Raw genomic sequence first — 27,563 nt, forward strand, 5'->3', positions numbered from 1 at the left:
TTATTTCTGATTCTGGAGGTTGTTCTTTCTAGAATGGGTGCATTCTTTTCAGATATCCTCTTCTTGTGGGACTTGATTTGTGATAGCAAATTGTTATTTCTTTGTTTTCAGTCTTTGTATATTTGCAACGGGTAAACAACTTTTCTTCCAGTAATTTTGCAACTGCTGGCCCTGGTTGCTCAACCAACAGTCCTGAATCCTGTAGCCCACTTGTCACCAGATGACCAGGAACTAGAGCACCTAGCATGGTCCTTGTTGACCAGGGCGATGACTGATCCAGTAGGGGTTTCTGTAAATTATGTCTCACCATATTGTTTATGGGAGAGACACTCTTCCTCTGGCTCCTCTGATGAGACGTGTCCAGTATGGTTGAACCTCTGGCATAGCTCTCATCCTCCTCAGAGCACACAAGCCCCACAATCATGTCAAGGTAGTGCCTCACTGGGAGTTGTTTTTGTTGTTGTTGCTGTTATTGTTATATTATTATTATTTCTGCTCCATTTTCAGTTGCAGGTGGTGTTACTCTTCAACAGATGCCAGATTCAACAGGTAAGACAGGAAACATCATCAGCAAAGTTGGATGAGTGATTTCAGACCTAAATTTTATGTAACCGATTGCATTACGGTCCGAATTAGATTCTGAACACAAAAAAGAAGCATAAAATATTATAATTATATAAATTAAACATTTGAACTTAAAGTGTTTCAAACTGTAATGGGATGTATACCTATTAACCTAGATTAATCAGTAAATCTAATCAAACTCTCTTGTGTTGCAAGTACGGTTACCAGATATCTGAACAGGCATAGGAGGACATGGAAAATTGGAAAGGAGGGCAAATGGGGGAAAAGTAGGACGCAGTAACTGTTTAATTTTCTTGGCATCAGTGACAAAAATTACAGCACAATTGCCAAAAAAAAAAAAAGTACTTAGGCCTATATGTGCTGTATATGAAATTACTTTTTCCAGCATCAGAAATTCTGGTTTTTCAATGGCAGGAATGTACTAAAGCTGGTGAGGAGGCAAAACTGTGCTGACAGTAGCACAGGCTGGCTGAAGAGTTCTAATCAACTAAGTAAGGTTATAGAATGGAGCTTGTTAACTTCTGGAGAAGCACAGCCCCATGGAGAAAAGCTGCTCAGAAAGAGATACTCATTTGATTTTAAGGCTATGCCTGCCAGATGGCGGACATGAGGACAAAAAGGAGGACATGTCCTCCTGTTGCAGAATGTCTGGTAACCCTAGTTGAAAAGGGATCACATTTTACTATCTAGAATGTATAACTGATTAGCACATGGAAAGCATTGAACAAAATGCCCCTCATTTTCTTAGTGATCTCTCTGGAAGCAGCCAGTCAAGTTTTCAGAAGCTTTGTGGCTTCAAGGAGAAGATCCAGTGGGTTCTTCACTGTTCAGCAAAATGCCTTATTGAATGACTGTTTTTTAAGACTTCTTATATGGGCTGTCTTCTTTTTAGATTACAGAAGCCATGTTAAAGAAATATTTCAGACCATCAAAGATCCTAATTCTTGTCTTGGTGAATATGAATATCTAAACCAGAGATACTCAAATCCCATCATTGTAGCTTATCACCGGCTTGAAAAAGAGATAGAACGTGAAATTATGGCTTCGGGAAAGAAACATGCTGAAATTATGAATAAAAGAGCTCTTTCTTCTACCACTCTTGAAAAGCTATTTGACCCTGATAAATATATGAGAATTCCACAAATTGTCGTACTGCTAGGACCTGCAGGAATTGGAAAAACCATGACAGCAAGAAAAATCATGTTTGACTGGGCTTCTCAACAGCTTTATGAAGAAGTATTTAATTATGTTTTCTATATTAATTGTAGAGAGATGAACCTTCATACAGACACAGAGGAGAGTAGTATTGAAGAAATAATTGCAAAACAATGCCCTCCTACTCATGAAGGTAAAGATACCATTAAAGCAATACTGCAGAATCCAAAGAAGCTTCTGTTCATAATTGATGGGTTTGATGAATTACGATTTTCCTTTGATCAGTCTGGAGACGGCCTATGTAAAGATCCCCGGAAGAAAACATCAATGAGGATCCTTCTGAACAGTTTATTTCAGAAAAAGATTCTTCCTGAATCCTATCTCATAATCACCACAAGACCAACTGCTTTGAACAAACTTCAGTGTTTGGAGGGCCCACGTTACTTTGAGATACTGGGGTTTGCTATAAAGGAGAGGAAGGAATATTTCCACAATTTTTTTAAAAATGAAGATAAAGCAACTCAAGCTTTAAAATTTGTGGAACAAAATGATACTCTTTTCACTATGTGTGTCATTCCCCTTGTGTGCTGGATCATCTGCACCGTGATGAAACAAGAGATGGAAAGAGATGAAGATCTTCAGCAGACACCGTACACCCTCACTGCAGTCTATATGCTGTACCTCTCCAGCTTGTTAAAATTTCACCATAAAGAATCCAACCAGGATTTCCAAAGGATCTTAAAAGGTGTGTGTTCTTTGGCTGCAGAGGGAATGTGGAATCAGCAAATATTATTTACAGAAGAAGAACTGAAGAAGCACAATTTAGATCAGGAAATTCTTCCCCTCTTTCTAAATGAAAACATCTTCAAAAGGGACATTGAATGTATTCATTCCTTTAACTTTATTCACTTAAGCTTCCAGGAGTTTTTTGCTGCTTTGTTTTATATTTTAGAAGAAGGAAAGCAGCAACATTTTAAAAATGCGGATGAAAATTTGCAGACACTATTAGAAAGCTCTTTGTATGCTAGGCTTGATTTTACTCTAACAGTGCAATTCCTCTTTGGTTTTTTAAATGAAAAGAAAAGAATGAAAGACTTAAAAAAAGCATTTGGATGGAAAATTTCACCTGATATTAAAGAATGCTTATTAGAGTGGGTGAAAAATATCATCAAAGAATGGAAAATACATTCCTCTTTGGGAAAAGAAATTTTTAGTTGTTTATATGAGACCCAAGATCACACATTTATTAAAAGTGCTTTGGATGCTATGACTGTACTAAGTTATGGTTACAACTCAGGGATGGAATTGATGATCCTGACATATTGTGTAGAAGACTGCCATAATTTGGAGGATCTCTATGTTGATGGTCCTATCAATCTAGAACTAAATGACAACCTCTTTTCTGCAGAAACTCAGTAAGTATTTTTGATTGTCTGAAAGTCCGTTGATTATTTCACCCAGTCTATGATAACTCTGTTACCAACAATGCCTGACTTGCTTTCTGAATTATAGCAATGGGATAGATCAAATGCTACTCTGGAGAAGCGTGCTTAAATGTCTTCGGGCAATTCAGTTAAGCAGGAACCTCTAGTCTTCAGTTCAGATACATTTATGTTAGATAAAAATAATAAGGCCGGTGCAGTTGATTCCCCTTGAGCAAAAGTGGCATGGCTTTATTTATTAGATTTGTTATAGCTGCCCTACTCCAAAAGACCCTGGGCAGCTCACAACATCCAATATAACAATTAAAAACAATTAAAACATAACCACAAAACATAACACCCTGGACAAAACTCGCCATAATGGTAAACACACACATCCATCCATCCATACCTCAGGGGCTCCACCAACACATTAACTCCAGGCCTAGGCACAGAGTCAGGAGCCTTCTGGACCCCTCAGGGAGGAGGGGTGAAGATGCCATTGTAGGAAGATGGAACTGGCTTGTGGGGAACAAAACCACCTTTTCTGGTCCGGAGCAACAGCTGAGCCTCTTGCTGTCACTGTTGTGGTGATCTCCTGTTGGGGCCCTTCCCCACTTGCACCTAAACAGGACACAAACATGCCTCAGCAACAACTTTTTTTCTGCTCAGTCTCTGTGATGCTGTGTTCATCGCATCGCTATCCAGGAGTGAGCCAAGCTTGACTCATCCTTAGCTTTTCTGATGTTAAAAGTAGTATTTTCTCCTGATTCAGCCACTGAGGGCGTCTGTACAATGTGTGTTCTTCCTAACTGCTGAGACAAGGGAACAATATGCTTGTTTCTTTTCTTGCAAGATCCCTCTTGACACTAACAAAACAAGACCCATATTGATAATCTCTCATCCTCTTTGTATCTTCATAATTCTCAGGCTTTTATCATAAATAGTGAAATCTATAAGGCTTTCAGATTCATCCCTTTGTCCATGTGCACACATTATATTGGTTCCTCTTTTTACTCCCCATTTTCCATTCCTGCAACATTTATCACTAATATACAAGTGTGCAATCCTCAATGCTATTTTATTCTGAAAATAGAGGAATTGGTAAGATAAATGCTGAAGTCTGAGAGAGAAACTCTCTTTCTTCCCTCTTTAGTGAAAGGAGGTTGGTGAAAAGATCTCTGGAACTCTTCTTCAAAACTCTGACATCTCTGAGAAAGTTAACGTTGCTGAGGTAAGAACCTGCTTGCATTTTACTGTAGATATTATTGCTGTAGTACAGTGTTGTCCAAACTTGGCCACTTTAAGATGAGTGGCCTTGCTGGCTGGGGAATTCTGGGAGTTGAAGTCCACTCATCTTAAAGTAGCCAAGTTTGGACAACACTGCTGTAGTCGCTCAGGTATTTCTGTTAGGACGACGTCATACAGCTAATCCTGCAGCTCTGACCGTTTTTCCTGCCTCTGCCTGCAAAGAAGAAAAGTAGGGGGGCTGGATACGTTGAACATCCCTATTCATTGCACATGTTCTGCTTTTCGTCCCTGCCTCCATCCTAGCCCAGGCCTTCTATTAAAAATGAAAGATAGTCTCCTTCAAATCCTACCTCCTTTTTGTTGCAACTCAGCTTGTAAAACCCTTGGTGGTGGTATATCTTAAAGTATTGATGCTACATAGCAACTAATAATAATGAAGGTATGTGGCTCGTTCATGTCCCTCAAAGCAATTAAAGATATTTTGTTATGAAATATTATGTGAAGAATGAGAAATATTTAAAAAAAATAATGGATTGATCTCAGATGTTATTTAGTAAAAAGTTGGTGCAAAAACTATTTTCACAAAGAAGTTCTAGAAAGTGTTACTACAAAACAAAGACAAGCTCGGTCCTTCCTAGCAGGTAGTAAACTTAATAGTGAACAAGGATGTTGAAAAAGTGTATAATAAGTTTGGGGTTGCTGATATCAAGCAAGGAAGCCTCCAGGGATGGAAAGGGTTGCTAAGCCACAATAAAGAGGGCCTTCAGGGGCAATTGTGTCAATGGCCAATCTTACCTTTCCATCCCATAATGAGACAACTATGACCTTGTCAGGAAGTAGGATTGCTACTTCTGTGACTTGGAATATCTCCAAGAACATTCAGGATTCTTCAGGTTTCATAAGTTTCCAAAGCAGTCCGTCCTAATAGATCTCTCATTGCTTTAGCAGGGTAAGAAGGGTATCAGTGCAAGCCTCATTAGAAATTGGTCTAATCATAAGCAATGGGGAGATGAGAAACACCTTCAGTGTCGAACTACTTTGTTCATAAATTGGGGGCAAGCCCTGCTTTATGAGAAAGCAGTTTATTGAAATAGCATCATGATTTTCATTAAAGTCCTGAAGTTCTGAGCCTTCTTCTGTCAAGAAGGCAGACCATGCATATTCCCAAGATCCTTCAACCATGGATTCTTCAATACCATAATGTTCAGATTCCTACCCTCAAGAATGGTTTATTACAAAGTTCTTGTAAATTATCAATACTTACATTTTTGAAACTCTTTGTTTATAAAAGCAGTCTGTAGGTTTAGTCTCTGTCAAAACCTTCTCCAATATAACCAAGATTTTAGGACTTTCAAAGGCTGCAGGACAAGAGGTCCAAACTGAGAGATCAGTTCAAAGTGATTTTAATTGAATATATTGCTTTTCAGCATTTTAAGTCAGACCAAATTCTTCTTGCAGAAGCTGAAAGCTTTAAAGAAGTGATTAACAATTAAGTGTTAAGTGTTAAGTTAAGTGTCTTAAGTGTTCAATTCCTTTCTCTGCCCAAGCTCTAAAAAAAATCCTGCATTTTTAAATTAAGATTTTCTCAAAGAATCATGGGAACCTAGACCAAAGTTAAACCTCTGTTCTAAAATCTTAAAAATGTATCTTGCTGCCTTTGGAATGGGAAAAATAGTAACTCTTAGCTAAAATTACCAGGATTTAAAAGGAGACAAAGACAGATTTATATTTATAAGAAGCTGCCAAGACACCTGACGTGGGAAGACCCTCTGCAGAAGCCAGGTCTAGCGTGAAATGGCCAATAAGAACTGGAAGATCCCAGTCCCTGACCATGTTAGCAACCATATCGTCAGAGAAGCTTGCCAAATTATGGGATAAAACAGAATGAAACTGAATCTCAGCCAGATGGAGTTGCTGTTAATTCACTGTGGATTTTTTTTTCTTTTTAACAACTCTGGTATGACTCTTGTTGAGATGGCACTGCCCTGAGGGAGCGGGTTCATGACTTGCAGGTCCTCCTGGACTCATGGCTATTGCTGTATGGGCAGATGTAAGCTGTTGTTTGGGGGGGGAGGGCAGTTGCTGAACTCTGGGAAGTGTGCTAATTATGGCCCTACCTGGAGCAAGAGGATCTCACAACAGAGATTCATGCCCTCATCTTTATATGATTGGAGTACTACAATGTTCTCCATGTATGCCTGCCTTTGAAGATTACTTGGAAAGTTCAGTTAGTCTAGAATGTGGCAGCTGAGTTACGGGTTGGCATTTGTAGCCACCAGCACATTACGCTAGTGCTTCAGGCCCTGCATTGCCTTCCTCTTTACTTTTGGGCACAACAAGTTTTGACCTATAACAACCTGTATGACTTGGTGCTGAGATATCTTCAGGCTGCCTTCTCCACTGGAAATCAGTCCATTCCCCATGTACACCCTGGGAAAATACTGCTTATGATTCCCCACCATTACCGTGTGAGGGTGGCACACCATGGCTGTTCTTTGGTTGCTGTGCTCATACCTCAGAACAGCTTCCTGGTTAATATCAGGTTAGCCCTCACCTTCTTGGCCTTCCAGAAACTGTTAAAGATGGAATTGTTCCAGAGGGCCTACAATAATTGAGGTAACACTGATGTATGATGTACAATGGATAGGAGGCAACATACTATATTTTTTATTACCAATTTTAGGATTGATTTGTTTTATGCATGATACATTGTACTATGGTATTTTGTTGTAAAGTGCTGAGACTACTGTGATTGCAGCAGGGACTAAACAAACAAGTCATATCCATGGCAAATACTATTCTGGGAGAAGAAAGGAAATCCTATTTTAGAGGTTCATCCTCATATCCCCCTAGTTGTGCTATGAACATGCCTGGGTAATGGTTTTTTTTTTTTTTAATTAATTTTTTATTAAATACCAAAGAAAAAGAAAAAGAAAAAAAAGTGTGTTAACATAAAAGTGAACATAACAACAAAAATGTAAATATATAATTTTAACAGTACACTATTACAATTCTATATATGCTTATCTAATACAAATATTATTCAAGTACATATATATTTCTAATAGAATTATATGACTATCCTATGTTTTTAAAACCAGTGTCTTTTGTATAAATGAGTCCAATATTTCATTGTACTTGTCCATACAAAGTCTACATCTATAGGCAATCCACTCATAAGTGGCAAATGTAATTATTCTTCAATTCATTGACTAAATGGGGCCATACATTTATCTTTCTGATGTTGCAAAATCAGTCTTTTGGCCAAAGTAAGGGCACGGAGAATCCATTTACATTGTTTGGTTGTCAAATTCCATGTACTAGGTTGAAAACACCTCTTTAACATCACATCTAATAAACAAGAAGTTAGTCCCCTTCAGGTATGGGCTGGGGGTGAGATAAAGGTACATCATGAGGAAATGTCCTTAAAAGAAAGTCTAGGAAGGTGTCTTCAAGAGGCTGTTAGAGGGACATATGGATGAACATCTAACTTGTCTTCAAAAGGGCTGTGATGGTGGCCTCTTATTAACTGGGAATATAGAGGGGCTTTTGGGTGTGAGTGTGCCTTCGAGTCAGTCTTGACTCCTGGTGACTGCCTGGATAAATCTGTGCAGTTTTCTTGGCAAGGTTTTTTCAGAAGTGGTTTGCCATTGCCTGCTTCCTAGGGCTGAAAGAGAATGACTGGCCCAAGGTCACCCAGCTGGCTTTGTGCCTAAGGCAGGACTAGAACTCACAGTCTCCCAGTTTCTAGCCTAGCGCTTTAGCCACTACACCAAACTGGCTCTCGACATTGTTTGGTTGTCAAATTCCATGTACTAGGTATATAGTTCAAAAGAATATTATCCTCTGAAAATTTTAGCTTTTGTCGCACAATCATATTTATATAGTCCACTACGTTCTCCCCAGACTTAGTGAGTATAGGACATTGTAAGAACATATGTTTTAAAGAAGCATTGTCCTTATTACATCTCCAACAAAAAGCTGTTTTTGAAATCCTTTTCTACACAGACATAATAGAGCCCAATAAATTCTAAATATTATTTTTTGTTGTATAAGTCATAGTTTACAATCAATTGACACTCTTGCTATAGAAGTTCAGACACTCTCCCATTGTCTAGGAAATATAGAAATCTCTAATTCTTTATTCCACTCATCCCTTAGAATCTGCATATCAAATTGATTTATTGATAATGAATATCTATACAAACTAATAGTAGAGGGTTTTTTTTTAGTTTTAAAGGATTTAACAAGTTGTTCTAATATCTCAGGTGTTTCAGAAGCTGAAAATGCTGCTGGTCCAAACAATGTTGTTAACATATGTTGTAACTTTGCCATTGGGTTACATCTGATAGATGATATTTATCTGTTGACACAGCATACATTAAAAATTCATCTTCATCATCTATCAGTTGGTCCAATGTCAATATCCCCACTTCCACTCAATTTTTCCATATCACCATCTTTTTCCCAATTTTTAAAGTTGGGTTTCTCCATAAAGTCAATTTGGCATGGGAAAAAGGGTTGAATCTTTTTTTATTAGACATTACATTCCATAGCTTTCTAACTGACAAAATTGTTTCCAGAGATATTAGAGTTTTAGTGTGTTTCGATTCTAATGCTGTCCATCCAACCAAAGGTGTTATATACGTATATTCCAAAGTTGCCCAAATCAGAAAATTAATACCACTTGCTGGCTTCCTGTATTGAACACTTGACAATGGATAAGCATGATGATATAGCTCCAGATCTGGAAGACCGAATCCTCCTTCATTATAACTGCATTTTCTGTAAAAATATTCTCAGAATTGAAGAACCCCATAGAAATTTTCTAAACAAAGAATTTATTTTCTGAAAATATTTTCCAGATATAAAAACTGGGAATCCTCACAGAATGTAAATGAATCTGGGAATAATATTCATTTTGAGAACACTCTTCTTACCCCAAAGGGTGAGGTTTAATGACTCCCATCTATTGATATCTGAAGAAATCTCTATGTTTTATTTATATTACATGTTGCTGAGTTATATCCTTTGATATAGACATACCTAAATATTTGTTAGATTCAATACAAATACGGAACTGATATTCCTTAAATGAATGGGTAACCAAGTTTTCTCCTATTGGCATCAATTCTGATTTGGACCAGTTAATATCTAGGATACTAGAGTATCCTGCTAGTTTACTAAAGGCATCTATCATTTGCATCAACACTGGAATAGTAGTATGAGGTTTAGAAATAAACAAAAGAATGTCATCTGCAAATAAAACCAATTTATGTTCAACTGAGTTGTGTACTACTTAGTAGATCTCCCAGTGTTGTCTAATAGCACAAGCTAAAGATTCCACACAAATCTTAAAGAGCAAGGGTGAAAGTGGACATCCTTGTCTACTTCCTCTAAATAGTGGAAAAGTATATACCATTAACCTTTACTTTAGATGTGGGCGACTCATATAATATCTTAATCCATTTTATAAATTCCAAAGGAAATCCAGATCTATTCAATTTGGCAAACACATACTGCTTGTGTATTTTGTCAAAGGCTTTTTCAGCATCTAATGATATTAGACATTGATCTTTGTTTTTATTCAAGTCTATTACATCTACAACTAACTCTGATTTTGTCTGCTGCTTGCCTAGTTTTTATAAACCCTGCTTGAACATTCTTAATAACAAACGATATCACTTGCTGTAATCTATTTGCTAATGCTGCTGTTAGAATCTTTGTATAGACATTAATCAATGAGATTGGACAATAGTTAGCACATTGAGTATGATTTTTTGGTATAACTGTAATATAAGCCTGATTAAATGCCTGTGATAAAATTCGCTTATCAAATATCTCTTCATATACTTGATAACATTTTGGCACCAAAAGATCTATAAATGTTTTGTACCACTTGATAGGAAATCCATCTAATCCTGGTGTTTTACCATTTGCCATTTTTTAAATTATTTGTTTAATCTCTAGCTCAGACAGTGGAACTAATAAGAGTTGTTTTTGTGTATCATCTAGTTGTGGTAAGTTAATTTTATTTTAAAAAGCCTCTGTATCTTGATTAGATACATCCTGTGGTTTACTATATAATTCTGAATAAAGTTTTAAAAATTGACAGTATTGATTGAAGTTTTATACATTTCATCTCTTTTATCTCTATTGATTAGAATCATTGCCCCCCCCCCTTTTTTTTTTGCTTTAAAGGGTTAGCTAAGGTCTTACTGGATCTTTCACTGTTCTCCCAATATCGCTGTCGTAAACATGTTAGGATAAATTCTGTCTGCTGTGATGTTATGGTAGTTAATTCATATTTCTTTTTCTGTATTTCTCTATATAAAACTGTAGACGGGCATTTAACCATTTGTGCCCATAGATGTTTCAATTCATCTTTCAAATTATTTTCCCCTTTATTTTTAATCTTATTTTTGTGTGATGCATAAGCAATAATCCTACTTTGAATGTATGCTTTATATGCTTCCCATTCAAAAACTTGGGCACTTGATGTTTCTGAATTGAAATCAAAATATTGTAAAGTCTATACCCTCATTTGTTGTACAAATTCTTTATCATTCAATAGGGAAACAGTAAGATATCAATTTCTTGATACTGTAACCGGTTTCTGAAACACACATTTCAAAGTTTTTGCACTATGATCAGATACATAACAAACATCAATTTTACATTCTTGAATTTGTTGATATAAAGTCAATGATATTAAAAAATAATCAAGCCTAAAAAAATTGTGATGTATATTTGAATAAAATGTATATTTTCTTTTAGTTGGATACATCAAATGCCAAGAGGCTACTAAATTAAACTCTCCGATATAAATCTTAATTGTTTCCCTCACTAACGATTGTTTTTTTTTGTGCTGGTATATTTCTATCAAGCTCAGGATTCAATATTTTGTTAAAATCTCCTATTATCAGTTTATCATAAATATACTCATTCAAGTGTTGAAAACATTCATAAGACATAATAGAAGAATCTAATTTGGGTCCATAAACATTAACCATAGCTATTACAGTCTCGGATATTTTAGTGTGCAAAATTAAATAACACCCATTTACATCTGCAATAACTTGTTGTACATGAATTGGGAATCCTTTTTGAACCAGAATGGCCACACCTTTAGCTTTTGTCGAAGTATTTGTGAGGTAAACTTGTCCACGCAATCTTTCATTAATAGAGATTTATCCTATTCCATTAAATGAGTCTCTTGTAGATAAGCAATATCTGCCCTTAAGGATTTTAAATATGCTAAAATTACATTTTATTTCTTGGATTCTTGTAACCCTTTTACATTTAAACTAACTAACTTCATCCATAAATTTTATTTTGGCCCACTTATCAATATTCTCCCAATACCAATTCATTTTATGACCTGTACCATTTAACAAATACCTGGTAATAAACTTTTCTGTATTTAAATATTTAACACAATTTCTAGTATTGTTCAAAGATGTAGAACCTCCATAAAGACTCAATTTAAACTTCAAATACCATTCTTTTACATATATATAGAATCTATACTTAAAAGGAGAAAAAAATAAAAACATGATTGTGTGCATAAAAATGAAAAAACAAACAAGTGACATCATAAAAATATTAAAAGGAATCTTGAAGAAAAAAGTAATTTTCAAAAAATGAAAAGCATTTTTCAACATGCAGCACTGTCTTCTTTTTCTTCAGTTAGTAATGTTTGAAACTGTTCTGTAATTTTCAGTGTAAGAAGAGAGATGAAATCACCCTTTGGGAAGTCATTAACTTCTGTGATATATATATTTTTTAATATATCACAGAAGTTAATGACTTCCCAAAGGGTGATTTCATCTCTCTTCTTACACTGAAAATTACAGAACAGTTTCAAACATTACTAACTGAAGAAAAAGAAGACAGTGCTGCATGTTGAAAAATAAACAATAGAGGTGGCAGTATGCCCAGACATTTTATTTCTAGGAGTAAGCAAAACAAACAGGAGTTGAAGTACAGAAAAAAAAATAAAAATTAGCATGTAGACTTTTAATCTGAGGCTTTTTCTGTAGGCAAACTCTGATTTCACCCACGGCAGATTCCATAGAATGCAACGCCATCAAGCGTGCCCATCTGCAGATATTAAGGATAACATAAAGGCCTCTGCATTCGGGGGATTATCAAATTTATGGATCTGATCTTGATGATTGATGCAAAATTTGAATGGGAAACACATGAAATATTAGAGTTGTATTGATCTGGCAAGACTCTGAGATTTTGCAAACTGCTTTCATAGTTCTGAAACCTCTTTGGTGAAATCAGGATAAATTGATATCTTGCTTTGACTACCCTTCAAAGGAGACTTTACTGATTCTTGACAAAGTATACATAAAATCTCATCTCTTGTAGTAACATGGAGGAATTGCACAATAATAATATTGGAACTAGTTCCAGTCTTCCTTCTCAGTACAGGAAATGTAATCACATGATCAATCTTGACTGGAAAGTCTGCTCCCAAAGAAAGGAGCTTTTTGAAAAAGAACTTCCATAAATTCAGCCAGGTTTGATTGATTTGGAAGGTTTTCAATACTAATCATACGTAGGTTTTTCAAATGTATGCAGTTGTGACTCCAGATCAGTAATTCATTTATGCAAAATATTATGACTGGGTTGAGTTATAGTCTCGTGAGCATTTAAACAATCCTCATAGCGAACCATTCATTCTTGCATCATTTTTAAATCAGCTTTAAGCTCTGCCAGATTTTGTTGCATCGGCTTCAAGAGTTGTACCTGAGCCAGGATCTCTTTTAGTAAAGTAGTAAAAGAATCCTCCGCCACCATCTTGCCTGGCTTGGCAGATAGTGGTGTAGTTGAAATTGAAGCAGCTGTTGAACACTTAGGTCTAGTTGCCATTCCAATAGCTTGTTAGAAACAAAATAGTATGTAATGAAAAGTTTTATTTACTGAATGATGAAAATCCTTATCCACACAGTATGATAATACAGAAGTTTGAAAGCCTTTTAATCAGGAGAGAGAGGAGAGATGTACACTCACTGTGGCATCTCAAACAGGGGGTAATGGCTTCTTTATGCTTGCCTCATGATGTTGCTTTCATCTCTTCCCTATCCCCCAGCTGAGGCAGCCTAAAGTCATCTTTAGCTGCTACAATTTTAACTTGGTGCTTTAAAACTGCAGCATTAGTTAAGGGCAGACCTTGCTCTTTATCACCATCATCTTCCCACCATCTTCAATTTGCACCTCTTCTCTGTGCCCCTTAGCAAGGCTGATGACAGGAAAAAGGGCATGGGGTGTCAGGGAAGGGATCCCCCCAAATGCTCCTTGCAAATCCTGTTCTCTCTGTGGGATGTGTCAAGTGAAATCTATCATTGCAAGTATTCTCCTCCATTTCCCTATCCTCCAGCTTGCACAGGAAGGAGAGCAGTCAGTGGTGGCTTTTTCTGTGGCTCAGGGGGAGGAGAAATGAAGGCAGAAGAATCCACCAATCACTATCCTTCACTGGTCCCATGTTAAAAGTGCAAGGACAGCACCACTTGTTAATGAGGCATAATTGGGTTTAGCTCACCTTCTGTACTGGCGCAAGGCCTGGTGGATTGTAGAGCTGTGCCCCAGGCATTCATGGTCACGACTTCTTGTTTGCTGCAGATTTCGCCGTGGCTTCTTAAAAGAATCCAGCTGCAGGCATGTTGCTGAAGTGCTAAAGAAAAACCAGAGACTAAGAGAGTTATATCTGTCTGATGGTGGCATAAATGATGTGGGAATAAAGCTGCTGTCTGAGGGGCTAAAACATCCCAACTGTTTGCTAGAGAAACTACGGTAAGTCACCCATCTTTTCTTTTCAGTTTGATTTGCATAATGCTCTCTTCACTGTTTAGGTTCTGGAGAAGCCATTTTAGTTTAATCTTTATTTATTTATTTATCACATTTATATAGTTGCCCATCTCACACAAAGTGATTTTGGGCAGCGTGCAACAACTAAAATAAAATAACAAGTGAATAAAAACAGTCATACAAAAAAATAAAAAGTTATTAAAATAAAAACATCACTTTTTAAAAAAAGGTTTTAAAATGTACAAAACCCATGGAGAGAGCAGAATATCAATTATAGTGAGGCCATCTAAGAATGTCTCTGGTTCCCAAAGGCCTGATGACACAACCAGTGTTGAGGGACTTCCTGAATGACAGCAGGGAAGGGGTGAGCCTCACTTCAGGAGAAGAATGTTCCACAAGGAGGGGGCCGCAGCAGAGAAGGCCCACCTCCTGGGACCCACCTGATGCAAGTCCCTGGCTGACAGAACACGTAGCATACCTTCCCTGCTGAATCTAACGGGATGGGCTGATGTGATCAGGGAGAGGCGGTCCCTCAGATAACCTGGCCCCATTCCATGAAGGGCTTTAAAGGTCAAAATCAGCACCTTGAATTGGACCCTGAAGCAAACTGGCAGCCAATGCAGCTCGCGAAGCAGAGGTGCAATATATGCTCTTCTAGGAGCACACATAACTCTGTTCTGCTGCATTCTGCACCAGTTGAAGCTTCTGAATACTCTTCAAGGGCAGCCCTATGTAGAGCACATTACAGTAGTTCAGTTGGAGGTGACTAGGGCATGAATGACTGTGAGCAGAGCCTCCTGATCCAGGAAGGGGTGCAATGGGCACACAATACGGAGTTGTGCAGAGGCCCTCCTAGCCACGACTGCCACCTGCTCTTCGAGCAGGAATCGTGAGTCTAGGAGGACCCCCGAATTGCTCACTGGGTCTGTCTGGGGCACTGCCACTGTATCCAGCACCAAAGACGGTATAGTCCCAGAACTTGCAGGACCCTGAACCCAAAGCCACTCAGTCTTGCCAGGTCATAATCCGCTCTTTCAAGGCTGTATTTCATGGTTGCTTTCAGAAACATCTTTGTAAGTCTTCTGACTATTCTCTGCAGCCTTTATGATGAGCACTTGACAAAATCCTGTGGCGAGTGTCTTGCTGAAGTACTCAGGAAAAATGAAAATCTGAAAGAGTTAGCGCTGGCTCCCTGTGAGATAGATGACAAAGGCATGGAACTGCTGTGTGAGGGGCTAAAACATCCCAGCTGTAAACTAGAGAAATTCTGGTAAGTCACTGGGTCTTTTTCACTTCTGAGAGATTTGTCTAAGTCTCTTTTGATTGGTGAACGACTACAAATGCATTCATGGAGATGCAGCTTCAGTTTAATTGAATCATCACATTCCCTCCAGTGTTTCCAAAACTATAGTTTATAGTTGTTTTCACAAATATGATTGTACAGTAACTCCTCACCTATCCATTTTCTACAGGCTTCGTCGTGGCCTCTTGACAGGATCTTCCTGCAGGAATCTTGCTGAAGTTCTCAAGAAAAAACAGAGTCTAAGAGAGTTATATTTGTCTGATAGTGGCATTCACGATGAAGGAATACAGTTGCTGTGTGAGGGGTTAAAACATCCAGACTGTAAACTAGAGAAACTGTGGTAAGTCATCAGTGCATTCCATTTGATTTGTATAAGTCTCTTTTGAATGTTTTAGCTGGATATTTATCTGTAGAGAGGCAGTTTTAGTTTAATGAAATCATTGCATTAATTTCTGTCCTTTCAAGACTGGAGGTTGTGGTTGTTTTTTTAAAAAAAACCTGTAACTCATCTGCCTATTTCTTGTAGGCTTTCCAGTGTGTCCTTGTCATTATCCCATGGCAGGCATCTTGCTGAAGGTCTCAGGCAAAATCAGGGACTGACAGAGTTAGATCTGTCTCACGGTACAAGAGATGATACAGCTTTTAGATATCTATGTGAGGGACTAAAATATCCAGGCTGTAAACTAGAGAAACTAAGGTAAGTCACCAGTATTTTCAGTTTGATTTGTATAACTTGGTCTTGACTGTTTAAATTCTGATATTTGATTCAGGGAGGCACAGCTTTAGTTTAATTAAACAATGATATTAACTCCAGTTCTTTCAAGACTGTAGTTTGAAAGTATTTTCAAAAATATAATTCTAATGCATCTCACTATTCCTTGCAGGGTTTTTAGAGGGTTTCTCACAACATCCCAGTGCAGAGAACTTGCTAACGTTTTCAGGAGAAGCGAGACACTGAGAGAATTAGCTCTGGGTTACTGTCAGATAGGCAAACAAGAAATGGTAGTGCTGTGTGAAGGGCTAAAACATCCCAACTGTAAATTAGAAAAACTATGGTAAGCTACCAGTGTTTTCTTTTTAGTGTAATTTGTGTAACTCTCTCTTGACTGCTTAACTTTTTGAAATTAAAAGTTAAAAAGTTTAATCAAGTAATCACATTTTCTCCACTTTTTTTCAAGACTATGGTTCATGATCAGTTTTAAAATTATAATTTTACTTTATCTGACTCTTTTCTGCAGCTTTTCCACGTGGAACCTGAGAGAATTCTGGTGCAGGCATTTTGGTGAAATTCTCACCCTAAGCCAGTCACTGAAAGAGTTGGATCTCTCTCCCTCTGACATGGATGACGGAGACTTGAAATTGCTATGTGATGGGCTAAAACATCCAGATTGTAAACTACAGACACTACGGTAAGTCATTGGTGCTTTCTTTTCAGTTTTGATTTCCATAAGTCAACTTCCCATTCACTTCTGAATACAGGGCAAAATACTCAGGTAGCAAGTGGTCTGTAATTCCTGCTTGCTGAAATGGGAGGATAGCCCAACTTATCATTTCCAGAGGGCAAGAGCAGGTGATGCTGTCCCCAGCCCACCCCTAGCCTGCTAGGAGGGCAACTCCCACCCAGGTTCTTTTGCTCCATATCAAAAGTAGAATGTTCTCCCCCCCCCCCACTTAGTGCAAATACCTCCATTCCAATGGCTGGTGCATGCTCTGGGGCACCCCCCCCCCATTCTTGGCTTTCAACGGTCATTTTGTACTGAGCTGCTGTTTTTTAATAGGTTCAACAATGGATTGATGAAATGCTGTCCTTTTCTTCCCCCTATTAACAGATTTACTAGGAGAAGAGAGAAAAGCCAATTGTTTATTTTTCTTCTTTTTTATTTAAAACAGGGTGAAATTGGCAAGAGTTCTGCCAAGTTTCCCTTTCTATCCCAAATGACTGGAAGAATTGTAAAACGAATGTTTCTCTTTTTTCACCCAAAAACAGACCTGTCCACAGAAGGGAATGCAGTCAGCCCTGGCTTTCTGGCCATAAGAGGGAGGGGGAGAGAAGCAGGGGAATTCCACCAATTTGGGGCTGTATTAACTACAGTCTGGGCAGAACCCCTGGCCATCACTGTGGCCAAAGTGGAGATAGATCGAACAATCAATCAATCAATTACCAAACCATCTGCTCTGCTATTATTCAACCAATGGACCTCCCGCTGTTGAGGAGAGGAAAGCATGAAGCAGAATCTTCATCAGCTGAGTGGTGACAGCTACCACCTTCCTCTCAAAGCTGCCAAACAGCTGATCGGTGAAGCCTTATTTCTGCAGCTCCACCGCCGGGTAGATGACTGGGTCTAGCAATTGTGCAGCCTAGTCCCATTCAGAATCAAACAAGGGCCATCGAATAATCCTTCTCGTCAGGTCACCTGAGAGGCTTCTCTTTGCTGCTGCTCTCACCATAAAGCCTCACTGCCACAGCACCTTATCCAAAGAGGGTCCAAAGTCCCTCCACCATTCACCCAGGACCTCTTCAACTCCCCAGACCAGCCTTGACATAGTTATTTCTATAAAACTCAAATATCTCATCCCCAGCATGCATCTGGCCTCAGCCCTATTTGGGGGGTGGGGGGAAGCCATGGACCCACATCATGTCCATGGCATTGCCCCACTCAGTTAAGCTAGTAACTCTGGCATTATGTTTTTGTAACAAAGCCGTGCTTCCCCTTGTGAAGAACTGGCTGTGCACGTGCTTATTCTATTGGTGTAACTGTTTTATTTATGTAACATCTGGAAATTTCTCCAGGGAGAAGCAGTTTTAGCTCCGTTAAATAATCATGTTCATTGTAGAACCTTCAAGATTACAATGGATGGTTGTTTTCAAAAATATAACTGTAATTCAACGCCTTACAGGCTAACTTGTTGTGCCTTGACTGAAAACTGCTGCAAGTATCTTGCTGAGGTTCTCAGGGAAAACCAGGGACTGAAAGAGTTAGCTCTGTCTCCAAGTGACAAGGACGACAAAGCGTTTGAAGGGCTGTGTGAGGGGCTAAAACACCCAGGCTGTAAACTAGAGAAACTACAGTAAGTCATCAGTTTTTAATCTCTGCTTCATTCTTTGAAGACTATAATGCATTTTTATTTAAAAAATATATTGGAACTCATCTGACTCTTCTTTGCAGGCTTTCGCGGGGGTTTATGACAGAATATTGCTGTACGCTTCTCGCTGAAGCTCTCAGGGAAAACCAGGGACTGAAGGAATTAGCTCTGTTTCCTCCTGGCACAGTTTACAAAGCAGTGGATCTGCTGTGCGAGGAACTAAAACATTCAGACTGCAAACTAAAGAGACTCTGGTAAGCTGTCAGTGCTGTCTCTTCTGTTCGATTGATATAACCCTGTAATGTTAATTTGTTTATTTAGGGCATCCCCCTTAATTTAAACCAAATTAAAATAAATCTTTTACTCCAGGCCTCTTGAAACTTGTGGTTCATTTTTAAAGTCTTCGTAACATAACTTTTCCCTGCAGGTTATGTACTTACCAGTTTAGGACAACTTTTAATGAACATTTTTTCTTGTTTTTACTGAGAAGTAGAAGACATCAGGATTAATCTGCTTTGTGAACAGTCAGAACATTCATAGTGTAAAAACGTTACTGATTTTTCTGCTCAGCATAATTACTATTAGCTTTCCTGGTTGTTCATCAATAGTTCATATTTGGCTTTGTGGTTTTTTTTCCCAAGCTGTCATTATGAATGTTTAAAATGAAAGTCTGCACAGAAGGAAGTTCCCTAACTTTTCCTTCTGCTTGCCAATCACGAAGATCCATCTACCCCTAACTCCTGCCCCCTTCCCTAAAAACAGCTTACTTCCCCTTTTATTCAACTGCTGCCTTTGTTTGATTCCCATCCAATACATTCCCAAGAAAAAAATGGGCAAAGGCTGGATATATATGAAGTATCTGCTTTTATTTGGACAGAGTGGCTGAGTATAGGAAACTCTGTCTTATTATTTCCATGTGTTTGAGAACAGGACATTGAAATCTATCATCTCCAGATACTTTAAGGAATACGGCATATTGGCTTACATTTGGGAAGCAGCGTTCAGGCTGGCTCCCTGTTCAGTCTTCAATCGCTACTTTGGCATCCTTTTTCAGGGGTTTTCTGAATGCGCTCAATTCATTGCATGGTGGGACAGCTCTGAATTGCATGTTCTGCATATAAACTGCATATTCTATGTTGCATCTTTGGACAGTTTTTATCTGCATAAGTTTAGGAAAGACAGAGGGCTGTTAGAGCAAACAAGTCTGGCCAGATCATTTCTGGATTCAAGGCAGGAGCATCTGCTGTTAGTTCCTAATTTAGTTAATATTCAAAGAAACATTTCGTTTTTTATTCAGTATTCCAACAATAGTGTTTTTATCAAGTTGATTAAACCATCTTTTATATTCTGTTTTGTTTTGAACTCTTCCCAACTGTAGACTGCCATAGCAATGAGATCTCTATCCTTTCTGAGAAAAATGCTTTGCGTATAATATATCTGTTCCAATATATCTCTCAGGTATAATATATCTCTCCAGCATGAGAAGAGACTCCTAGCCTCAGATCTCAGTGACAAGTTACTAGTATCTATCAGTATTTCCTCAAAAATCATTTTTAAACTAACTAACCTGGTTACTTCAGAGTTCACTTCATCTATTTTCTAGAGTAAATTTAAATAGTACATTTAGATAGTAAGTTCAGTTAAAGGCCAGTTATTAGACCAACCAAAGCACCTTTTCAATTAGCTGTGTCAAGTTATAATTGTCCACCTTAGTGGGGTTTTCCAACCATCTGCTTACCTACCTTTATCTCACATCTGAAAAAAGGCTGCTTAAACGAATAGCAGAAAGGTGATATGCTCATGCCTGTGTGAAGTTTGAGTACTACATCTGAATCATTTTCCAAGCATGTTCGTGCAAAGTTTTCTCCACTCTTCCTTAGCTTATTATAATAAATATAAGATTAGCATAAACTGTAGTTACATTAGTATGATTTTGCCACTGGCTTCTGTTTCATGAATGCTAGTAGACTCAGCTACATAAGCAACTGGTAACAATGCCCACTGTTCTGTATACAGACATTTGTGTATTTGTAAGTACAGTGGTACCTTGGGTCACGAACTTAATTCGTTCCACAACTCTGGTCGCGACCCGAATCAAATTTTCCCATAAGGTTCAATGTAAATACGGTCAATCCGTTCTGACCCCTATGAATTTGGTCGCCAACCGATTTTGGTCGCGACCCGAATCAAATTTTCCCATAAGGTTCAATGTAAATACGGTTAATCTGTTCTGAACCATATGTATTTTTTTTTTAAACCACAAAAATATGAAACAAAGTACAGTACAGTACAGTATGAAGAGAGAGAACACTAACCTTGCTTGAGGCGACTTCTAGCATGGAGGACGGGAAGGCGGGTGGGGAGGTGGTTATTGTTTGGAGGGAGAGTCCCCCTCCCTACAGGAAGCCACGACCATGTGTCACAGCAGGGAAAATGGCCGTGGATCCTGTTCGTCACCCCATGCGGAGTTCGTGAACGGAAGCAAAATTTTGCGAATGGTGCTGTTCGTGAACTGAATTGTTCATGAACAGAAGCGTTCGTGACCCGAGGTACCACTGTATATAGAAGATTAGATCCAGGCTTCATCGTATTTAGAGGTGATCCACTGATATCAGTGTACTGGAATTAGTTATGAATAATGCATTTCCCATTGATTTTGGAATGCTATTTAAAAATCACAGAACAGATGGAAATGTTTTAATCTACTTTGGTTTTCCAGTGTCATGTTATCCAGAATAGTCTTTATTCCTAAAATCAATATTGTTAAAAAAGCATTACTGATGCTCTTCTCCATAACAAAATAATACCTTAAAATGTTTCATGTTATTCCATCTTATTAACTATGTGCATAAAACTGCGATTTGCAAGTTTAAATAAATTCAGCAGATTTCATCATCAAATCTCAAAAATAATCTGGACTAAATGGACTAAATTTAGTCTCAATAGATTAAAGTCTACTCATCCTACTGCCGGAGTAGATTTGGTTGTGGAACTAGCCTTCTAATGTCCAGACTGTTAAAAAGCCTGCACCCTGAAGCAGATTGGGGTACATTGGAAGATTGTCCCATGCAAACAGGACATCTCTAATCTGTCTTGTCCCAAATCAAAGCATTCCTCAAAGCTGTGGTCTTGATCTACTACACTGTTAAGGCCCAAAGATGAAAAGAAAAACATAACATGAAAAATTGAGTTGCAACTGATTCAGATATAAAAGGGTTGTGGGACAATTTGAAAATCACCAGGATGGGATCAAGAGCACATTTTGAGAGGAAAGCAGCCTCTCCTTATGGAAATAGAAAGGTATGTCCACTCTTCTAAAGAGCTTTGGCAGTGAGAATTTCACAGTCGTGACGGAGTCAGTTTGTGGTATAAAGCCTGAGTGTCTATATAGAAAGGTCCTAGCTGATTGTTTTCTTTCTTGGGAACAACTGCATCTACGGGTGAGGTCTGTTTTCTCAGATAAAAGAGAAACATGCTCTTAGAAGGGGTAGCTTTTTAGAGAATCAGAGAGAATCTTTTGAAGAGAATAGAGTTCCCATTTTCTGACTTAAATTCCAGGTACATAAAATGAGTGAGATCAAATAATCCTTGGGATGATTTTTGGTGAGCTGGGTCTCCCCTTGAAGCTGAAGATGGGTCTCTTTACAACTCTAGGATAGATTTTATTGGAGGCTAAACTCAGATTATGTTTTTCATTACAGGTTGAATGGAGAATGTATAAACATGGATCGCAGGGATGACAGTGTGATTAGAATTTTTCAGAGGACATTTTCTACATTTAGAAGGGTATTGTTTCACTAGGAATTTTCTGGCAAGAGTTAGAATTTAATTAATTTCTGTCAGGATTTTCTTTCTCATGGGAAAGGATTCATCCCATTATCTTTACAACAATAACAAATAATATTTTGGCTACAGAGATCATGTGAGAAACACCTGCTATTGTGTGTTGTGTATTGTGCTATTTACTGCCACCTATGTGTGTCTGCTATTTACTCAGGGGGGGTGGCATGGAGCTATAATATAATGAGAGGAAAATGTTCAGCCTCTCAGTGTCTGTGTGTGTGTTGTTCAGTTGTTTAGTGTGTGTTTACCTTTAGCTCAGTATAGCACCATGTAATCATTTTTATGGGTTATGTAGTTGTAACAAATAACCAAGCAGTGTACCTCTTCTCTGAGAGTTTGTAGCTAGAGATTTTGTTAAGCTTGTGTTGCTAATAAGTCTTGGATGCTACATTACATGAGAAGATGTGTTTTTCTTTATATTTTGTATGATATTTGCAGTTTATGGAATTTTGTATTTTTATCAATAAACACCAGTTAGTATATATTTTCTGACTGGATTTCTTTGGGAAACAAGAAATGGACATTGCATTGTGAACAGCTGCGATGCTGATGTGTATCTTTCCTGGGTAACTTTTCCTGGAGTTTTTGCTGCGCTCTGCACAAACAGGAGTGTTTGTGATTTGCACTCTGCCCAACAATTTCAGCTGAACATCTGTACGACTTCTCTTAAGGAATCAGAGTCTGAAACAAAAACTGCTTTGAAGAATCCATATTGGGTTTTTCTGTCTATTCAGCTGGAAAATGCAGAACTACAAGAATGAAGATTGGCATCCAAATCATCCAGATCATGGAAAGATGGAAAATGTCCCAGAGATTTTCTACACTGTGAGAGAGCACATTTCCTTGAAACCTGAAGAAGGAAAGATAACACTTCTGTACTTTCTCATCATTAAACTAAACAATTAAAGCCATTACATTTACTTTGGTATATAGCCATGGAGGAATTAAAATCTTGGCAGAACTTCCTGGAATTTATAAAATTAGGAGATACAAATTATATTAAGAAGGATTTACATTATTGCTCCTTAAGTACATTTATTTTTGAGTAATTGTTGTGTTATTATTTTTCTTATGTAGCTTAGTTATAAAAAGGTTATGTCTACCTAGGTAGTCTAGTAAGTTCAAAACATTTAGAATGGGTCCGTTAATGGTTGTAAGAGATTCCAGATCTGAGAAAGCCAATTAAGAAGCAAAGGAACAAAGACTTTAATAAAGTTTGGGACTAAGGGCAAGTTTGCACTGCAGCCTGAGCTGCTTATTTCCCTGTTACTCCCTGTTGTTTCTTAAACCAACTTCAGAAATTGCAGTCTGGATTGGAGTGGGTTGGCAGCCAAGTTGAGCTGGTGTTCAATCTGGACTACAAGGTCTACAAAACCTGATTGGTTGTCCCCCTGCTTCTTGCCTTTCCCTTCCATGGCTAGCTGGCTTCTAAGTGGATCAGTCTTCTATTGCCTGCCTTTTCCTTTTAGAGAGTGTTCCCTCCTCGTTTGTCCCTGTGCCTTTCCTTTACTTTCCCACATGTTTGCCTTCACCCCCTCTTCCCACTAGCTCCTTTGACTGTAATTTGGAACATTTTCTCTTTTTTTTTCCCTTGGGGTACCATCGTTGCTGTGATGTTCCAATACACAAGATCGCTGGTTGCTACCGTCTCATTCAGATAAAGTTCTGTTGTGTAGCTACACCAGCGTTACTCTCCCTCCAGCGTGCATTGTGTCCAGGCACAGAAATTTGAGTGTACGTGCATGCATTGGTCGTAAAATTATTTTCCCCCCACTATTTATTACTTTCATATTTGTGAACAGTTGCCAACCAAGGTAGCTACTGAACGAGGAGTGGCTGTAATCAAAGCAGTCAAGGACAGTTTTTCTTTGTAGCAAGGAAGAAGGGATTGTTCAGTTTCATAGAAACAAAGTAGTGATGGGGGATGCTACTAGAACAGAAAAAACCCTGGAGATGATGTGCTCTGAAGGGCTTGAAATGATCACCAACCAAGTTTGAGGAGAACATTGGAAGCTCAACAGGCAATCAGATTTAGAGATCTTCTGCTTATGCCACTAAGAGATGGACATGTCTATCCAAATGCTGAGAGAAGGAAGAACTTCCTCCTGCATGCTAAAGGGACTTGAGGTGGCACTTCTGAAGACTGTAAGCGCTCAGCCTCTTTTCCAAGATGCAAGCCGTTCTAGTCCCTGAATTTCTGCAGCCAACAGAAACATTCCTTTCTTGACTTTACTGACTTTCCTCTGCACTCTGAGTATTCAGACCTGTCTCTGAAAACCACTTAAGAATTTTGAAGTGCATTAGATTGAGAGCAATAATTTTCCTTGACATCAAGTTAAGCTGTTTCCTTTATGCATAAAGTATCCTTAAGTATTTTTACTGTAGAAATAGGATTAGGAAGGGTGAAAATCTAATGTACTTTTCCTTGATTCGAATAAAGCCTTTTGTCATTGATTATGTCTTGATTAGTTTGTGATTTATCATTTATTTGAATGTTAATCAAATTCACTGCAATTGCTTTGCTTAATTATAATATTATATTGTAACTGGTTCATGTATTCTGCTTAAATCATTATGAAATGGATGGAATTTCATTATTTCACATTTGTACTCTTTTTCTGTAACTTGTCACCAGTTTGCCTATTATTGCAATACATTTTAAATTGATTTTCCTTTTGGGTGTGCGTGTGTGCACGTGTGCGTGTGTGTGTGTGTGCGTGTGTGTGTTTTAATAACTTCATTAGAATTTTTTAAAAATAACAATTAAAAAACAAACAAAAGTTAATATTAAGAAAAAAATATGAAAACACAGAAAGTTTAGAAATAAGAGGTATAAAAAGACAAAAGAGAAAAGAATCAGAAAGAAAAAAAAAAGATTTGACTTCTGACCCTCCTCACAACAGATAAAAGCAACATTATACATCCAACTCTTACTCTAAGGTTCAAACATAACTTCCATTATTTCTATTAATCTGTATTATTTCTAATAATCAAATCCATAAAACAAAACTTCATTTTTCCCATATCTTGAAAAAAGTCCAAAAATCGTTTTCAAGTATTATTAAAATTACACACTGTCTTATCTCAAATCAAAGCTATCAATTTTGCCATCTCTGCTAACTCCATCAACTTCACCATCCATTCTTCCACTGTAAGTAATGTTTTGTCTTGCCACCCCTGTGGATATAAAGGTCTTGTTGCTGTTATCATATATAAAAACAAAGTTCCATAGGTTTTTTCCAACTGTTTGTCCATCAAACCTAAAAGAAAAGTCTCTGGTTTTGATTGTACGTTAATCTTTAGAATTTTCTGTATATGCATATGTATCTTAGTCCATTTTTTTTTTTTTTGCATTTTTACAAGTCCACCAAAGATGATAAAATGTCCCTTCATGTTGTTCACATTTCCAACATATATTTGAAGTACCTTTATACATTTTAAATGTTTTTCTGGCAACAAATACCAATGATACATCATTTTATAAAAATTCTCTTTTAAATTATAACACAATGTAAATTTTAATCCTTTCTACCACATATTTTCCCATTGCTCCAACTGTACAGTATAACCAAACATTTAGCCCATACACTCTTTAACTTGTTCATCTTCTGTCTCAAATTTCAATAAAAGTTTATGCATCTTTGCAATAACATGTTCATCATTGGTACATAATTCTACTTGAAACTCAGTGTTACCATATTTAAAACCATAAATGTTTTTATCCATTTTAAATCTTTCTTGTAATTGAACATAAGAAAACCATTGAAACACATATCCCTTTGCTAACAGGTCATCTTCTTGTTTTCAATTTAAAATCTCTTTGAGAAAATTCCAATACATCATAGGTTAGCCATTTATTTTTTGTTATCATTTCTCTTCTATAAAAAGCTTTTCATGGAGGCAGCCAGAAAGGAACTTTAGAAGACAACCTGAATTTATACCTGTTCCAGATCCATATCTGAATCTACCCGTCCCACCTGGTCAGCCAGGGAGGGTATGCTGCGGATCCCGTCGATGAAAGAATGTTGACTGGCGGGGTCCAGAAAGAGAGCCTTCTCTGCTGTGACCCCCACCCTATGGAATACCCTCCCCCCAGAGGTGAGGCAGGCCCCAACTCTCTTGTCCTTCTGGAAAGCAGTCAAGACCTGGCTCTGCCAACTGGCATGGGGCGCAAAAAAGAGCAACCAACCCTGGGGGTGGCTAGCACCTTGAAGATGCTCCCATATGTTAACATCCTACTGACCATCAACATCTTGGAAGATATTATTTGTGTATGTCTTTGGTTTTTTTTCTATTTTTATTGTATTTTATACTGTTTTATTGTATTTTAATATTTATTGCTGTTTTATTGTGAACCGCCCAGAGTCACTTTTTGTGAGATGGGCAGTATCTAAATTTGAAATACAAATAAATAAATAAAATATTCTCAGGATACCACATCTAATAAATTGATTTTTAAAATCTACATTAACTTTAACTTTATCATACCATAAATAGCTGTGCCACCCAAATCTTAAATCGTGTCTCCCTATTTCCAATAACCTGTTTCTTAAAGCTATCTACTCTTTCATCCAGACCAAGCAGCAAGCTGCAAAATAAACCTTCAAATTTGGAAGACCTAAACCTCCTCTCTCTTTAGCATCTTGAATAACTTTATACTTAATTCTTGGTTTTTTACCTTGGCACACAAATTTAGATATATCTTTATGCCATTGTTTAAATGGAATATCAATTGTCATCACAGGTATTATTTGAAATAAAAAAAACATTCTAGGTAAGACATTCATTTTAATTACTGAAATTCTACCCAACAATGACAATTGTAATTTTTCCCATCTTGACATATCTTTCTTAAAAGCATTCCAAGTCTTAACATAGTTATTTTGCAATAGCCTACAATTGCCACTTGTCCAATGCACCCCCAGATATTTAACCTTCTTTTCCACCTTAAAACCAGTTTTGTTCATCAATTCTTCTTGTTCCTATATCTTCATATTTTTCATTAACATTTTAGTCTTCTGTTTGTTAATTTTAAAACCCGCCAAAGCACCAAATTCTTTCAACTTTTTCATTAACTCTTCAATCCCCTTCAAGGAGTCCTC

General features: G+C 37.6%; 1 protein-coding gene across 3 annotated transcripts in view; it reads left to right on the forward strand.

Moving 5' to 3' along the window:
* NLRP6 (NLR family pyrin domain containing 6) overlaps positions 1 to 26,874 on the forward strand; it is a 37,663-nt gene extending 10,789 nt beyond the window's left edge. The window contains exons 3-14 of one of the 3 annotated variants that reach the window (XM_088146145.1): positions 508 to 549; positions 1,478 to 3,155; positions 4,318 to 4,395; positions 14,046 to 14,216; positions 15,295 to 15,501; positions 15,704 to 15,874; positions 16,061 to 16,231; positions 16,419 to 16,589; positions 16,773 to 16,943; positions 18,433 to 18,603; positions 18,702 to 18,872; positions 26,350 to 26,874. In XM_088146145.1, the coding sequence (XP_088002271.1) occupies positions 508 to 549; positions 1,478 to 3,155; positions 4,318 to 4,395; positions 14,046 to 14,216; positions 15,295 to 15,501; positions 15,704 to 15,874; positions 16,061 to 16,231; positions 16,419 to 16,589; positions 16,773 to 16,943; positions 18,433 to 18,603; positions 18,702 to 18,872; positions 26,350 to 26,479 (3,332 nt within the window). In that variant the 3' untranslated portion in view covers positions 26,480 to 26,874. Of the gene's footprint in view, positions 1 to 507; positions 550 to 1,477; positions 3,156 to 4,317; positions 4,396 to 14,045; positions 14,217 to 15,294; positions 15,502 to 15,703; positions 15,875 to 16,060; positions 16,232 to 16,418; positions 16,590 to 16,772; positions 16,944 to 18,432; positions 18,604 to 18,701; positions 18,873 to 22,319; positions 22,942 to 26,349 lie in introns of those variants that run through there. The other 2 variants (XM_088146147.1, XM_088146146.1) reach the window with 2 other exon arrangements.
* Positions 26,875 to 27,563: the final 689 nt, after the last annotated feature.

Source organism: Python bivittatus, unplaced genomic scaffold (genome assembly GCF_059951505.1).
Source record: "Python bivittatus isolate LINGU-HERP-01145 unplaced genomic scaffold, Pbiv_v1 ctg000480_np1212, whole genome shotgun sequence".
In the NCBI taxonomy this organism is placed as follows: domain Eukaryota; kingdom Metazoa; phylum Chordata; class Lepidosauria; order Squamata; family Pythonidae; genus Python; species Python bivittatus.